Below are 17,918 nucleotides of genomic sequence, written 5' to 3'. Positions count from 1 at the left end.
TCAGTCAAACAGAAATTTGTCATAGTTTATAATGCTTGTTAACGAGGAACATCAAAAATTAATGCTCATTAGGATGCTCATTAATATGCATGGTAGTCTCAGTTTTGACTTAATTAAGTGAAGCACCACTTCATAGTAGTATTGTGTCACTGCAGTAAAAAAAAAAAAAGTTGGAAGCCCTGCTGCAGTAACAGAATGGAGAAACGCTCCCTTTGGACAACATTACCTCGTATTTTGTTGCGGGCTCACCTGCCAGTCTCCAGCTTCCTGACAGCTAACAAGATGAGCTGCTGCAGAGCTACCATTGATATTTGTTATTCAGCATTGTCACTACTTTCATTCCTCAGAGTTTTCTGAATATGGTGCACAGTGCAGGAGTGGTTACTAGTTAGATTTGTGGGTGTATGTGCATGCCCTGACATAACTTTGATAAAGATTATTTCAGGGGAAGTTTCAGAGGGTTTCTCTTCTTACAAGGGTCTTACAAGTCCCTGAAATCCATAACATGGTTTTAAATCAGCATTGTCAAAAGTATAGTTGCGACCATTGATCTGCCTGGGACGTGTAAGGAAATGTGCAGTAAGCAGCTACCTGGAGCCATACATCACTGCTACTTTCCTGAGCTCAGTTGCATATACCAGTTTGAAACAGCCTGTATGAAGTCCACAGTCTGAGGCTCTTGCTTAGTTCTGTTACCTGACTGGAGCATGGTCAACACATATAAATGCAGCTCAGAGTATGGCAGGACTTCTGCTTCCTTGGAGTATTAATTAATTAAACAACTGCCGTTAGCTCCTTACCACTCAAGCCAGGGGAAATCCAAGAGTAATTAGGAAAAAAAAAATAAAAAGCAAATGTCCACTCAGAGATGTGAACTTGTCAAGAAGGCTTAGTGCTCACTCAGTGCCCCAGCAAAGAGGCCTTGGCTCCATGTCCCCGTCTCTGCCTGCCTGTCTCCTGCCATGGAAGGAGCTGTCCAGAAAATGTCCCTGGATCTTGCCTGGCTCTCCTGGGGCAGGCAGTGCTGTGCAGAGCCACGTCCCCTGCTACAACAGGAGAGAGAGGGCCGAAAGGAGTCAGGGTGAGAGCTGGCAGGACGTGAGGAACAGCTATTGAGGCAGGTATTCGAATTTAATAAAAATATAGTACAACATGGGAAATAACAAATCTTGTTTAACTCTCCACTCACTTCACCTGCTTATGTGCCATAGCCTCTATCTCTGTTTTTCGTGTGCTTCAGTCTTTAAACTGTTGGTGAGGCAGAGCAGGGATGTCTGTGTAAACAGAGCACCAATTCACACAGGCGACTTTGGGCATCACGTGTTGATACAGTTCTCACAGGTTTTGATGGGATTTGGAAGAGGATTGTATCCAAATCAAACGTCATGGGTCTTCAAGGGAAGGGTTCAATGGCTTTAGTTGTTCCTGTAGCGTTTAATTGCTAGAACCTCTTGTTCTCTAGAGTTCTTGCTAAGTGCAGAAGGTTGAATGTTTTTCCACCTTAGGGGACTGATTCTTTACAGCCCAATCCAGTAGGCAGTTCTGAGTGAGTGCCAAATGCCATCTTGTTCCAACAGAGAAGAATTTCTCCTGGAAGTTTCATACTTGTTTTGCACATATGGTGTTTGTTCTATAACAGACAGGGCTACAAGTAACCGCTATTGACATCTGAGGAGTTATTTCCAACCTATGCCCATGTTAAATTAGATCAAGAAGAGGAGAGCTTTCAAAACCCCATAGAGTTCCGGGGCTATCCTGCTGGGGAAACAGATGTGATGGGGGTTATTTAGATGGGCTGTATTCAAACCACAGGTTCACTTCAGGGACTTCTCGAATTCTAGAGTATGTGGCTGAAGGGCCCCACTCAGGTGGAGTCTGGTTGTCTATGTGAGCATCAGAGCATAACATCAGAGCATCCAATCTTATTTTATCCAATAGAGAAAAACAACAACAAACCAGATATGCCTGAAACCTGAATGCCAGCCGTCAGTTAGTGAGCATGGGAGACCACAGACCTAATTGCTTTCCCACAAAGCCCTAGCTTTTTCTTGGACATTGCTGTTTCCTTTGCAATTAGTTTCAAAAGCAAAAGGTACTTTCCATACCAGACCACTTTAGGTGATAAACAAGCTGAGTGGGGAGCTGAGGCCACCTCTGCATTTCCAGAGCACGTCAGCACAATGTTATTTAACACAGGAGATTGTGTGATTTTGATTCAGTGACGGAGCTCATGAAGTCCTCCAGCTGATTCCACCAGTGTGGTGCACTGGCACATTTTTATTAGTTAGAACTATAATAAAACAACGTGCATGCAGGCACACCGACTAATTCAGGCTTTGACAGTGTGGTATTCTGCTTTATTCATCCAGATACTTTCACTTGCTTCTAAACTCCCTTTCATTGCATTTCAGGAAGGGATTAAACAGCGCTGGCATTAAAGGTGCTGATGGAAATTGCATGCTTCTGCAGAAGCTGTGGAAAGGCTGGCTAGAAAATACAGCTTAAAATGGCCCTGCAACCACGGAGGAACAAAAACTGGAATGTGATCTTTCAAACTGAGGTGATCAAATATCCTTTACTGTCTGGCCAACTGCAAGGCCAACAAACCACACTACTCAGGTGAAAATGTTATAGCGAATAGATTGCAATTCCTATGTGGAGTGCACACATCCTACGAAGCTTTGGAATACATGTGATCTGTAGAATTCAGTGCTTTTTCTTTTCACTGTCTTTCTTTTAAACTAAAGTCAGTTAGTTTCAAAGGAAGAGCATGGTGGGGGGGAGGTGGGGGGGAGGGGTAAGGGGAGGAGTCAGGTAGCCTGAATGCTTCCACTCAGGAATATTATTCCTGAAAAAAGAGCAAGTGGATATGAGGTGGATGGAGTCAGTGTCTTTTGCACAGGCTGAGCACCTTGATGAGGATGGCCTTTCTACACCAGGAGCCTTTCAGTATGACACAGTTCACCCTCGATGCTGCAGTTCTGCTCCTTGAAATGTGGTTGTTTTGTTCGAAAAGAAACAGAACAAGCCTCTCTTGATATTCTCTAGGCAACATATTTTTTTTCCTCCATTTTTTTTTCATTTTAAAGTGACTAACAAGGAACGAGGGATGCAAAGAACTGTGTTTAGGACTGCGGATTAAACCTTGCCCACTTCTGCCTGCGAGGTGCGTGACCTGTCCCCTCTGCTGGGTCTCCATTTTCCTAGTTCAGCAGGTCTGTGCCTCACTGACAGGCTCTCTGGTGCACACATTCCCAAAGAAGATTGGCCATGGAGATGCATAGCAGCTCTGCAGCTGATGTTTCCTGCTATTTCCCACACTCAGCCATGACCCTGCTTAGAAACTCAGTGTTTGCAGCAGCCTGGGATTCACTCCTTTGCAGGGAGCGTGGTGCATACATGTACCCCAAATGTGCCAAAGGGCTCTGTGCATGGAGACTCCTGTATTATTAGGAAAAAGCTGAGATGTCTAAGAAGCAAGAACTTGAAATGTGGATATTTTTGCAGTTCTCAGAAAAGACTCCTATCCTCAATCCAATGTGACCTTAGTGATGTAGAGCTGAGTAAATAACTAGGCTTCCTGGACAGTTTTTCTAAATCCACAGTCTGAGCAGGCCAGAGGGGCATTAAAATTTTCAGCTCTTTGTTCCAATCGAATCAGATTTTGTGAGAAGAACTGGTCTTTCTATAGGTATTTATGATTGTTTCCATTCTGACCTCCAGTCTGACAACCCAGTGTGTCCCCTAAGGTAACAGGGCACCCCTTTTCAGGAACTACATTTATTGGGTGCATACACAAGGGACTGCATGTGACCACAGCAGAATGGGCTGACATGATTTATGCAGGCAGTTGTGATCGAGAGATTTGCAGCTTACTGAAGAAACTGAAAGTGCTGTTTTGCATGACTTTCACGGCTCTGCAGGTTCAGCTGCGAGATATGTGGCTATTGCCTCTTCCTCACAATCCACCCCTGCACAAAAGCACTAAGAGCAGATATCTGAGCTCTTTGTTTTTCTGCCAATATAAGGAAACTGTTATTAGTTTTTCTCCCAGTGAAGGCATATGCAGCAGCTTTGCATGCGAACAGTAGTTACTGGCAGGATAAAGGACTTTGGTTTAGTATTGATTTTAAGTCAGGGAGTTTTCTCTGCCTGAGTACTTGTAGGATTTTCTGAATAAAATAATGTATAAGGAGTGGCATCACCTCCTGACATCTGATGCTATCAGAATTCACTTTCAGCCCCTTTTCATTAAACGTGATCCCTCTAACAGGGTTTTTCGTCTACTAAGAAAGCAAAGGCATAGTTGTAAAGACCAGGGAGGTGGCAAAAGGAGGGAGATTTGCATCTATGTGTTTCCGTGTTTGTTTTTAGGTCTTTTTAAAATACTCTTTATGTTAGTCCTTTGTCTGCCTTCAGGGATCCTTACTCAGCTGAGCTTGTCAAATGTCTCCTACAGGTTTTCCAATTTCTGTCTCCATTTCTATTAGCGCTTTTGGATGAGTGTCACCTGGACTTGGTGCGTTGTCAATTGGAAGAATCTCTGACCTTTTAATAGCCCTTTTGAACTGTTGTCTGCTCTGGAGATATGCTGAACCAGGGAGTCACTTGGTATCCGCTTTGCATCTGCCTGCCACTTTTATTTAGGGAAGCAGGTATTGATACAGCCCCTGGGAAATTCAGGGAAAGGAAATACTTCTGATGAAGTTAACAGACAATTTGATGTCAGTACTGATGTATACAGATGTAGCTGAAAGAGGAGATGTGCAGATTAATTAATTAGAAAATGGTTGCTACTTGTGACTTCCCAAGCGTATCCCTATGTGTTCAGCATATAGAAATGTCAACTCGGAGAAGCCATGTTTCCCTATTAGTAAGCCAATACTTTTAGCACTAAAATTCTGTCACTGGAAAAATCTGTCTGAAGAGATCAGCTCGTTGAATGACATGATATAGCATCTCTCCTGAGAATGAGCAGCAGGGACAGATAAGCAATTTATTCTCCTCTCAGCACCTGCAAGCTGATGGGTTCCTGCCCAATTTCTAAAGCCATTGCTGTTAAAAAGCCAACACTTGCCAACAATTATTATATAATGCCCTCTAAACTATTTCATGTCTTTCTCTTTCCATGTGTCTGTTTGCATTAGTGCATGGATGCATTCCTTTCCTACAGATGAGCTACCTAAATATAAAGTATGACCTCGTTTTTTTTTTTTTGTTTTTTTTTTTTTAAGTGTTGATGGGGTATGCTGGGTGGCGTCTACCATTTTTAAAATACATCCTTAGTAACAGGGGAAATGGCTTTGTAATTCTCAGTAAATGCTGACTTGAAAAACTCTGCCTGTATAAGCCATTACAGTTCTTGATCCGTCTGACACCTGACGTTCCACAGTTGTTGCCTCGGGAGGGCAAGGCAATCTCCAAAACTACTAAATTGAGATAGTGACCATAGAGTTTCAGTGTTGGTCTGTTAATGTGTTTATTTAAAAAATAAAATAGTAAAATTTCCCCTTTGCTGGTGTTTTACCTTGAGATGTTTACCTGAAGTTAGCTGATCTGCAGTAGCACACTTGCCTAACCCAGACGCATCAAGGAAAGCTATAAAGCTGACAGATGACATCTAATCATTCAAAAATGCAAATTTCCCATCATGTTAGTGTCTTCTGATTGCGTTCTTTGTGTGAAAAATCAGGTAGAGGTCCTCAGTCAAATTCCACCCTGAGTTTAGGCAGCTCCTTCAGACTCCTGGGCTGGGTTAACCCTCATGTTCTTTTCAGTATCAGTGTTTTTATGCATCCTTGTGAGCTTTGTGATCATATGGCCACCTGTTAGATTATCCTGTTGTAAACTTGCAGGAGAACTTATCCTTTGTGTTTTCCTTTGTCTCTCCTTTCCTATGGGAATTAAGCTTTTCTGTTTTAGCCTTACAGAGCTCTGTTTCCCGCTGGGGTTTCCTTGGTGTTTTTGGTCTCCTTTGTTAAGGAAAGAGATGTGCCACAACACAAGATTGATAAGACTTATTATCACTTGTCATACTTTGAGATGCACTAAAAGGTTTAGGAGAACAAGGATTTCTTGAGGCTGGGGGGAGTCACCAGGCACTCACCTAGGAGAAGGGCTGTTTATCTGCACAACCTGTCTGAAAAGCATCGTGTTATAAACCATTTTGGGCTCTTGGTGTGAAGAACACTTATGGATAGCCCCTATGTGCATTTCTGGTTGGACTTCTCAGTTGAAAAGACATTGAAGAAAGCACGTGAGAACAGAAAACTCTAGTAAAAAGCTCTCCTCTCCTCTCCTCTCCTCTCCTCTCCTCTCCTCTCCTCTCCTCTCCTCTCCTCTCCTCTCCTCTCCTCTCCTCTCCTCTCCTCTCCTCTCCTCTCCTCTCCTCTCCTCTCCTCTCCTCTCCTCTCCTCTCCTCTCCTCTCCAGCTGCTTTAAAACATATTGTCAAGCTTCTGTGTTCCTAAGTCTTATCTGAAGTCAGCGTGTCTTCCAGTTTCTGTAGGAGGTGGGTCCCTGATCCACAGCAGAGGGCTCAGCACTTGGGCCTTGCTGGCTCTCCAGTTAGCGAGTGGTGCAGCATGGCTTGGGTTTTCCTTCAGGAATCCATGGTGTTAGTGATGGGAATTGTGAGGGAATGGAAAGGTGCTCAGGTTATTTCTGTGCCCCTTTGCAGTGAAAAGCATCTTTGCTTTTCAAACTGTGTCTTTAGAGAGGCTGCTCTAGCCTCGCTGTTGAAAGGAGAGATATTAAGGCAGATTTTTGCCTTCAGTAGAATGGTGGATTTAGGAGTCTCTGAGAAATCACAGATCAAACTTTCCCTTGCAATTTTTTTTGAATTGTTTCTCTTTGCACTTGAACTGTGCTCATTCCACATAGTTCCCTTGGCTTCAGAAAGGTTATTCCTGGCTGATGGCAGGGTAGACAAGCAATGAGTCTGGTTTGCATTATACATGTGGGGCAGCAGTGTTGGACAGTCACTTGGTAGAACAGAGTTATTTATAACTGGAATTTGACATTAGCCTCAGGTTGGTTGTGGTTGTATTTTACAAAGCTAATAGATGTGACCGCAGAGCATGTAGCCCTATGGCAGCTCTGCAGAAAGGTCTAGGTAAGATGCTATTGAGCAGATGAATAATGGGGGCTTTTATCACTGAATTTAAGTTCAGAACAGTAATTGAGATTTTCAACACACACAGGAGGTTTACCTTTCATTCATTTTGATGGAACATGTGTACCTAAATCCCTTTGAGTAGCTCAGTCTCATTTCTGCAACACATCTGCTCCCACAGCTTCCACTGACTTGAAAGAAAGATCACCTGTGTAAGAAGATGGGGTTCGCTCTAAGTTAGTCTCAAAGAAACTGGGAAGTTATACTGCAGAGCACAGAAAATATTTTAAATTACAGTAAATAATAGATGATTTTTGTGATGGATGGCCATCTAGGCATAGACAAAAGAAAGCTTGGTGTGTTTTTTGAATGAAATGAAACTGTGTCCTGCTTTCTTCTCCCGCTGCCCTGCATCTCTTCTCCTGCTGCTGCACCCCCCCCCCCCCCTTGTTTTATGGTGCTCAGAAATACTTCTAAAGCAATGTTCATATTGTCCTAAATTGGTCATTTATTCTGAGTCTTCCACAGCATTTGGTATTGCTCATGTGTTTTCATAAGGTCTTAAAATATCTTTATTCAGGTAATAAGTAGATGTTAATTATTGTCTTGGAGAGCATGTTTTGATTTGTGATGTCTGTGCATTATTGGTGTTGGAAACACCATCTTTAAAGAATTTCACACTCTGGCCTCAGCACCGTCAGGTTTTAGAGAACTAGTTGTAATATTCATAACTGAAAACAAACATCATCCATATTAAAACCTAGCCCAGCCGAAGCATATGTGTCTAATTAAACAGAGGAGTGAGCTTTGGCATTTGCCTGCAGCTGAAGCCGTTTCTTAGAGAGACTCATACTCTGAATTTATCTTTATTAAGGCCTTGTCCAAATGATAAATATATGCTGCCTGCTTGGTATCTGCCACTTGGAAATAAATCACTTTAGGATTGATTTGCTAACAGCTTTCTTCACTCTGTGTCCTGCTGCCCGGGACATGCTGGAGTTCCTCACAAAAGCACACAGATAAGTCGAGCTGCTGCGAGGAGAGAGCTAACAACAGTGTGACAGAGCACCATGTATTTGCTGCCACAGATGTCTTCATGATTGTCATTATTTAAAAATTGTGGAAGTCATAGCTTACTAGAAATTTGTGAAGGGTTTACTGGCAACCTTTTTTTGAGCTTGTTCTGCATGGGCGTGAAGCTTGAATGTGGCTTGGTATAACTCCATTGCCTGCCTTCCACAGATTTTAAAATGGCGTATGCAGAGGAGCCCAGTTTTGCAGTCCCTCTTGAGATGAACCATTGTGCTGTAAAACAGGCAAATCTGGATTGTTTGCTAGTTTTTGGGCAGCTTAAACTAGAGTTTTTGTGCTATGAAGCTACTTGAAGACTGCTTTCTGAAGGGATGATGTACGTTCAGAAATATTAATGCTTCCAAATGTTAAGAGCGATACTATTTGCTCCTAAACTCAGATTCATTTTTATTACTGTGGTTCATCTCTCTCCATGCAGAAAGGCAGACGCAGGAAGACGCAGCTGCAGTGTGTGTAACTGGGTAGGGGAAATGGTGAGCACAGCGGTGCCGAGGCTGACAGTGGCATCGCAGCCATTGGGAGGGAGCAGCCGTTCCTGGGCTGGCCTGCCACAAATCTACCTTCAGTGGCAGTTCTGGGACCTAAAGCAGCCTCTGTAGGGCTCATGTTCTCTTCCACCTAACAGCCGTGAGGATTTTCATTTTCTGTTGCGGGTGAAGGGCAGGCAGGGGGGCACTATGATTATTGCTCGGTTAGCATAAATGAAAGCCCCCCTGCCAAAGCCTGCACAGGCACAGCTCTTACTGGCCTTAAGCACATGCTCAAAATTAACACGTGCTGAAGCACTCTGTGGGCTGGGCTGGTGCAAGTCAAATGTGTAAAGTTGGTTACTTGAGTAAGTGTTTGGATGACACTAGGTCTAAAAAACATTTTATGGAAGTGATTTTGAAAGCAGGTGGAATTTAACAGAGACTGAGATCGCTCTGAACTTTTTGAACCATGTAGTACTAGTTAATAGAAAAATATTCTTGCTCTAAAACATCGTTTTTAAAAAATCTATTATCTTTTATAAAATTCCTTAGAGGTTTTCCATAACGGTATTTAAACTGTTGTATACGGTAGTGCTTGATGGGCCTGTGCTACTGCCTGACTTTCATGTTAGTACCAGCCCTGCTTTACTGACATTATATTTTGGAGAAGCAAGAATTACACTAAAGTGCAGCAATTTTCTGTTATATACAAACAGAACTTCAGAAATCACCTTTTTAACCTGAAAAGCCCCGGGAGCTTGATCTTGGAGTAAATCAAATAAAATGCTTTTGCATTTTGATCTTCTATCTGGTACACACAGCTGATCTAAAAAAGCTCTCCAGTGTTTCTGAGGGCAGCTATGTTGTTTAACTGTGTAATAGCCGAAGCTGAAAATGTTGTTTCATCTAAAGTGTGTAACACGTACTTTGAGTGAGATGTAGCTAAAAGCCTTTGTGGGAAAGACCAGGTTGTACATGATAGCTTCTTTCGGAGTTAGAGTCATGGCAGGTGACTTAGAGCTCTAGAAGGTTGGTGATGAACTCCACTGACATTGTCTGGAAAGGAACAACTGCCTGTGTTTCACATTAATCTAAGAGTAACAAGAAAAAAATGCAAGTTTGGAAAATATTTTTCTTTACAGCCACTTTTGAGACCTGAGGAAAACCATCTAAAATAGGTTTTTCAGTAAAAAAAACTTTAAGGTCTGTATGAGAAATTTTGTGTTTTGCATCTCTTTTACTTAAACACACCAACAGGAAAAATCTAGCTAAAGCGGTCTCATTAATAGAATTACCGTTTTAAAACTGAGAAATATTTGATCTTTAAGCGTTTTACAAAATTAACAGTGAACGTGAAGACTGAAATACTTTGTGCACGGCACCCATTTTTCCTCTAGGGTATTGACTACAGCATATTGGTAGCTATGCAACAAATGCTTCTTGTTGGGAGCTGAATGTTTCCAGCAGGTGCTGCCAGTGCAAACCCATCTAGTCTGATGAGGAAGAGAATTTGTAGAATTCGCTTTATTTGTTTGTTTATTTATTTATTTATGTTACTTCGTGTTTGCCTAAGAGGGGTGTCGATATCGAAATGGTATTTCCAGATAGTGGTTGAATCTAGAGAGTTACAACAAATGAACAGTGATGGGCAATTGTCTCCAGCGTGCTTATGGGAAAGTGTGTGTGTTTCTAATTTCATTAAGTATTGGTTCCTGTAATAGATGCATCCCTAAAAGACAGCAGTGAAATCAATAATAATGATCGTTGCGATGGATTGTGGATGTGTGCATCTTTTCCTAACTTTTCCCCACTTCAGTTTCCTTTTTCTTACTGGTACCAGAGGCTTCCTTGCAGCCTGGCCACTGCCTCTCTTGAGGCCGGCAGCTCTTCGGTTCGACAGGGTTTTCTGCTGGTTTGTCTGAAGGTTTTCTGCTGGTTTGCTCTGGCTTGAGCTGAATGCTCTGAGAGCTGAGGGAAACTCTGCTGGGCTCAGCATCTCCATGGAAAGGGCTTCCTGGGGTCGGGGCACTGAGGAGTCTGTTGCTGTTCAGGGCCTTTCTTCCTTACCTGGCCGCAGCACGTTGAGGTACCATGGCTCCAGAGGGGAAGGGCTCACAGATATTTTTCTGATATCCCAGAAACTTGAGGCTGAAAGCAACCAGGTTTTTCCAAGGGAGCAGCTACGTGGGCTGCTCAGGCTTTGCCCCAATGACCTCAGCCTTCCTTCAACTGCCAGCCTTTTCCAAACTTGTTCACTTTTCAGTGGGATCAATAAACAAAATGAGCAAAGTAGAGCAGATGGGATGTGCATGCAGGGTTGGATGGAAAGAAGGCAGGGGCCATTCCTTCTGGCTACAACACAGCCTTAGCTTGAGAAACCACATCCCAGAAACCTCAACGCAGGAGCTGTTGGCTTGGGACTGCTCTGCTCACTCCTCGGCCGATCCCAGCATACCTCTTGCATTAAGGCAGTTTTCGGGCTGCTTTGTTCTGCCTGAATTGATGATAATTAGGTATTGGCATATATATTGTGCCATACAGTGCTGCTTGAGTAATTCCCGTATGGATTTAATTAATTAAGCTAAGTGAAAATGTGTAAATTCTGTATTTGTAAAAGTAAAGTGCTGGATTCCATTTTCAGAAAGGTTTTATTCTCTGGAAACTGTTAATATATTTCCACTGCTATCACACTTTAAATGAACTCATGAGTTAAGAACAGTGACAGAGAATAAATTACCATACAGCTGGTAGAAGCAAGATAAATAAAAGGATATACATAAAAAATAAATGGATTCTGTCCCTATGTATGTGGAACAACCAGCCCTTGATGATGAAAAGCTATTAACTAGCTTAGTGTAATTAACTGTTTTAGTGTTGCTTCAGGGAGAGGGGTTTGCAGTTCTTCCTTTGAAGCCAAGTGTCACAAGCATGTGCGAGTGCGTTAACAGCTCTTCTGCACTGAGAAACTGCTGAGGAAATGTACAGAGGAAGAAGGTGGGGGAATCTGGGGCAGAAGGGTTTTTTCACTCTTAATTCTTCCGCATCTTTTTTCTGTAGGCAGCTGAAAGAGATTGCCAGTGAAACAGTGAACTTGAACCGGAGTCTGAGGCTCTGAGCATCACCTTGCAATAATCTCCAGGATAGTGGGAAGGTCCCTCTCTGTGCATCTCATCCTAAGGTCAGTAATAAGCACCCAACGTAAGGAATACAGGCAGACCTTTTTGCAATTCTGGCAGTGCAAACTGGCTGAAAGAGGTACAGGAATGCCCCGTCTTGCTTTGGGGGCTGGGTGCACCTAGTGACCACAGCCCCTGCAGTCCAAGGAAATAGCTCTTTTTACTGATGACTCAGCACAGTTTTTTCTCATAAGAATACGAAGCATATGGGATGACAGAGTTTGCTGGCATGCCTGCTGCTTATCTGCGGCAGCAAAACCGTCAAACGTCCAGACTGGTTGTGACTCAGGGACAGCATTTCAGAGATGAGTTAGGACCTGCAAGCGGCATCAGCAGAGGAGGAGCAAACAGCTCAGTGCCTCAGCATGGAAAAGCTCTTTTGCAGGGCCCCATCCTGCTGGCCAGCTCAGGTGGCCTTGTCCAGCACCACAGTCAATGGTTCCTGCCACCTCCCTGGCTCTGGGACTGCCAGCTGCAGGGCTGTCCAGCCTCGCTCATCCAGCTGAAATGTAACACCATAACAGTAAGCAAACAGGGTGGAAAAAAAAAAGATTAAAACTCAGCCCAATCATCTTGTGATGCAGGCTGGGACATGGGCATGAGAGCGGGACAGCCCTTCCCAGCAGCCTTGCAGGCTTAATCCAATTTTCCTGTGAAATTGGACCCTAAAATGCATGGATCTGTTGGATATGATGAAACATTGATGCAATAAGGTTTTTTTCCTAATCCTTTCCTGAGGGTCCATGTATGTTTTGTTCTGTGGCAGAGCTGGTATGGGAGGCTCCCTTCCTCTGCTGGTCGCCTCTAGCTGTCCCTCTGCTGCTGTTCACTGTTTCCTTTGCCATAAGAAAGGAGTGGATCTGAGGACTGTAATGTCTCAGGCCAAAACGAACATCATCTTAACGAGTAACCTGACTAATTTCTGCGCTTCTTCCAGCAAAGCCTCCCCAGATAGTGGGGCAGCTCTGCATGGGCCTGAGCCCCCAGTCCCAAAGGAGGCCGGGATCTTCTCTCCCTCTGCTCCTCTTCCTTGCCCCCCAGTTTCCCTCTCCTCTCTCAGCAGTGTGCAGCACAGCACTGTGAACCTCTGCAGGTGAGCAGGCAGAAGAGCTTGCTAATAGAGATGCTATTTTGAGTCACCTGTGCTGATACCGGCTTTCAGAGTATGGTTGTGCCCCGGCAGGCTCGGGTTGCTTGCATCCTGGGGTTTCTGCTTTCTTTTTAAAGCTGTGTATCACCACGGAAATTGTCTGGGCTGCTCAGGGGGAGATGGGCTCAGTGAGGTGGCAGAAGGAAAGAGTGGGTTCAAGCCTGCCTCTCACCTGGGAACAGAGGTACCAGTCCAGGCTGTGAAAGCTGCACTTCAATGCAGGTGGGAACCAAAGATGCAGTCTGCAGGAAAAAAAAAAAAGAATAAGGGGAAGTATGAACAGTCTTGTAAGAAAGACCTGAAATTACTGCAATTTTGCCTTTTTTTTCCCCAAAAAGGGATATAGCCACAGATCTTTATGTAGCTTTTTCAGTTAGTTTGCTTAAATCCAGAAGATGTGCACACAACTATCATTTCATTAGTGAAGTTTAATAAACGGATATCTGAAAGCACTTCCTGATTTTCTGCTGGAAGGCCCTACAGTAATGAAAAGTATTATTTTATTATTCAGTGTCATTCTTGGTGTGGGCTCTGAGGCTGGCATTGTGCTGAGATTTTCCTAGTGAACAAAGCACTGATCTTATCTTTCTTTCTGCTGGTTTTTCTGCACTAGAAATTCCTCTGTATGGAAAGGATGGACTCAAGATTTAGTGGGATCAATAGGGATTTAAACGTAGCTTGAGTGTGATATATCCAAACCAGCTTCTTGTGGCTGATTTCCAGGTTAAAATGTTTCCCTGAATATGTGTTTCTCCATTCACCTGGATTTTTTCCTATTTTACATTTTGAACTCCTTAAGAGCAAATGATTTATTTCACTGGTGTTTACTCCTGTCACTTTTCTTCCCAGTGCTCTCAAAAAAAGGTTGTGCAGAAGGGCACAAAATCCATACATAGAGAAGTGCTGGTCTTTGCCTATGAGGTGACGCTATTGTCAGGGAACATGAATAATCCTCTTCTCTTTTCTATAAAGGTCTGATCTTTCTTCCCCCATCTAAGATAAAACAGTCTGTCTGTCCTATAAATGCATAGTGAAGTGTAATTTCACATCAAATCTTTGTCCCATGGTCGGGTAATGTGATACTCACCTAAAGGATAAGAGAGCTTGACAAGCTTCAGCTCACCAAAAAGGTAGTGTTCATCACTGCCTGAATCTAATTTAAGCTTCCTTTCTAGTTCACTGTCCAGGGAAGGAGACATGAGGGACTGAATATGTAGAGGCCAGGCTGCTGAGGGACTTTATTACAAAGGACTAGAAAAAGAGATCTGCCCTCTGTGAGAGATGGGGAATTTTGAGACTCTCTCTTGTTTATTATAAGAAAATCAAATGACGCCAAAACAGCCTTGAGACTCTACGGTAACGGTTAAAATAATATATATATATTGAGTTTCAAGACCCTTGCCCATACATGTGTGTTATGTTTTCTGTTGCCCTTCAGGGAACTATGGAGTTGTTAACCTGCTAGCATAGATGAAAACTGATTAGTTAGTATGCCTACTAGGTTTTTTATGCTTGGTTTTTCTAATATATAGATCAAACACATTTTGTTTTTTCATTTTCACTCTGAAAATTCATATGGATCAATCTTATTGACCTTCTTACACTTTGACAAACTTTAATTAAGTCTCCTACACAAAATCTCATGTAAAAGGAGAAAAGCTCAATATCATGAATGGTTTTGTTTATAGCACTCTGGGCCAAGGACGCCCAAACGTTGCCAAGACCTTATTGATCATTTATGAGTCATTTGTTCAAAGGTCATATCCTCCACAGATGGTGGATATTTTTTTCTTGGGGTCTGCAAAGGCAGTAAGTTTCCATTTTCTGCTTAGGTCAAGACGAGATGGCATCTTCTGACAATGGCAGACACAGAACTCTGTGCTTCTTATTAAAGATGAAACAGGATTGAAGAAGCCAGCAGGGCTCTGCTCATGATGCTTTCTAAAGGTAATGGGCTGAATCTTCTGTACATTGGCAAAGGTTTATTAGCTTCAGTGGAGCTACTTGTTTTGGCTGGGGATCTGATGTTTACCCTGTGCCTCATTTAGGGATATACATTAAAAAAAAATCACACACAAAAAGGGGAAAAAATAGAGAAAAAATACTCAGTAGGGAGCACATTTAAAAGCTGTTTCATCAGGCATCTGTACAGTGCAGGTGTAAAACCTATGGTGAGTATGTTATTGCAGAATACTTTGCATTCAATAAACTTATGTCGCACACAGAGATGTTTGCTCACTAATTCTCCTTCCAGAGGGAAAGGCAAAATTTGACTCATCGCTTATAATTCCTTAAAGTACACGGAGGCTTGCGAGCAAAGTGCTGTCTATAAATTAAACAATAACAGTAATTCATGTGGAGAGTGGCAGCCGGGCTGTGACTGAAGGATGCTGTCCGATGTCTCAGCACATGAACCTTTGGTCTTTGCCAATCAGATTAGGAGCAGCTTTTAAAACAGTCACATAGCAGGATTGCCACAAGGGTTTATCATAATGATTAGGGAGCACATAATTAAAGCCACTCCCAAACTCAAAACGCATTCTCAGCAGACTTCAGAAACTCTAAAATGTTTGTTTATTCAATAATTACAGAGCATAATTATGGTAATGAGGTTAGCTCAGATTTACATATTAGCAATGCATTTTAATGATCTGATTATACAAAAGTGAGATACAATAGATTAAATTTTATGTGGAAAATTTGTTGCCAGACTGGAATCATAGGAAAAAAACCCAACGTACAAAAAAAGCCCACACAACAAATAGATTTATAAGAGCTCAGGGAATTACCATGTAATAAATCCTATGGTTGTAATGAAATAACTAGAGCAGAAAAAAATTCAAACCGTTGTATGAACAGAAATCCCCAGCTGCAGGACTACTGCTGAGTGACATTAAAGAATATAGGTTTTCTTTTCTTCAAACTATTTTTAAAAAAATATCACCAAACGGGCTACAGAGTCCTTGGAGACAATTTTGTGAAGAACAGTCACTGCTTTTGTTTCTGAACAGTGAAGTTAGCAAATCTAGATAAAGGAAATGACCCTCCTGTTTTCTCACCCAGCTCTCATCTTTTCTTTCATCTGTCTCATCTTTTCTTCCTTTCATCCAGCTTTTGCTTCTCTTGCTTTCATTCAGTGGTGTTCTCTCAAAAAGCCCTGCTATGTTTCCTACCAATAAAATTTGTATTTCTGTGGTTGGAGTAATTGTGTTTTCTTTATGTGTGGCTTTTTTTTTTGCTTTCTCAGGCTCTGTAAAGCTTTTTGAATTTTATTTTAAAGGAGCAATTCATTTCCTTTAATCTTTGCTTTGGTAATACTGTATTGTCTTTGACTCATTAAATGTCCTTCTTTTGTTGTTTTAAGAGGTTAGTGATTTATTTTGTGCAGCATTGTAGCAAATTGGATGATCCTTAGGTCAGGGAAATTAAAGCATGTGATGCACTAACTGGCAAAGGGGGATAACATGCTGAAATATTCTGTTTGTGGTTGGTGGGATCTATTTTTTTTTGTAAATAATTACAACATTCAGAGGTATAGTGTGAATAATAGTGAAATTAAAATGTGAGAATTAAACAATCCTGAGGATGCTGAGACTGAGATGGTGATGTTCTCTCTCCACCAGGCAGAGCAATACATGCTGCTTTTGTCAGCAGGATTCAGTCCATGCACCAGTTTAGCTCTGCTGGATGTACCCTCAGCTCCAGCTCATTGCTCTGGGTTCGAGGACTACCTAACCACAGGGGTTCCTGTGCTGAACAAACTGCTGAGCAGACAGGGACAGAGGGATATGGCACTGTGTAAGAAGCAATAGTTTTGGGAGCAGTAACGCTAGTTTGATACCAGGTCCCAATCGCATCCTGGGACACCCAGCCCTGTCCAGAGCTTATCACAGCAGCCATTAGAAGCTCCCATTTGCATTATAAATCAGCAAATGCCAATCTGAAACATCACTTTCAAAAATGTTTGCTCTGAAGTTGAGTGGCCAAGTCTGAAAAACAGAGCCCTTATGTTAAGTAAATTCTTGTACCTCACTTAAGAACGACAGCATCTTTGTACCTTTTGGGGTGCCTTCATTTTTAGTGGTCTGGCTTGTTGGATGAAGAGGGAGAACCAGTAAACTCCTAGGAAGAAACGGAGGAGTAATTTTAACCAGGTTCAGGTTAATCTTATTTTTAAGCATCCATATTGTCAGTTCTCATTCTTTCCAGCAGTAAATGGATACCGCAGAAATGTTTTTTATTGGTGCTTGGTTCCACACAATACTACACACATAAGCTAAACTTCTGTTTTATGCACATCTTTGTAATTTCATGAAAAACCAGATTCCCATGAGGCTGCATTTCCAAACTGGTCCTTAGCTGAACCCTTATTACAGTATTTTTTAAATACACATGTTTTTTGAGTTGCACCGATAATGTTATTTGTTCTTTAATACACCAGCCTTTGAAAATCTATTCTTTGAAGTCTATAGGCAAGAAGACTTAGGCTGTTTGTTTTGAATATAAGATTTTGTAATTTCTTTAGCTTGTTTACTTTTTTTTTTTTTTCAGTGGAAGTCATTTCATTCTTGTGTATCAGCACACTAGGGACGGACTTGGCCAGATCTTGCATTTTTTTGAGAAAGAGAGGGATACATGTTTGCACTTTTCTTTATTTGCGTGCAGGTGTCCTGGTACAAAGCTAATCACACTGCTTGCTGGGATTGTTTGCCCATGTTTTAGGGTTTGCTTGCTGTTTGCCATGTGTCGAGGAAGAAGACTGAATTGTGCTGTTTACACTGTTCTCTCACTGTGCCGGACAGCGAGCTCTCAGATGCAAGGCGCGATGCTTTGACTGGCATATTGTTGTATGGGACTATATTAAATGAGCAAGTAGCTGCTTTAACTCTTTGCAGCAGCACTGTGAGAACTAAACCA

The 17,918-nt window shown here is 42.2% G+C and overlaps 1 protein-coding gene across 1 annotated transcript in view; it reads left to right on the top strand.

The window, feature by feature from the left end:
* The window catches only part of LOC310880763 (uncharacterized protein), a 246,111-nt gene that overhangs the window by 64,528 nt on the left and 163,665 nt on the right, over positions 1-17,918 (top strand). Inside the window, exons 12-14 of the mRNA XM_083797053.1 lie at positions 2,412-2,560; positions 11,733-11,853; positions 14,834-14,948. Of these exons, the coding sequence (XP_083653179.1) occupies positions 14,933-14,948 (16 nt within the window). The 5' untranslated portion in view covers positions 2,412-2,560; positions 11,733-11,853; positions 14,834-14,932. The remainder of the gene's footprint in view (positions 1-2,411; positions 2,561-11,732; positions 11,854-14,833; positions 14,949-17,918) is intronic.

This window comes from Anser anser, assembly GCF_964211835.1.
Source record: "Anser anser genome assembly, chromosome: 13".
In the NCBI taxonomy this organism is placed as follows: domain Eukaryota; kingdom Metazoa; phylum Chordata; class Aves; order Anseriformes; family Anatidae; genus Anser; species Anser anser.
This window is presented reverse-complemented; position numbering and strand designations above follow the sequence as displayed.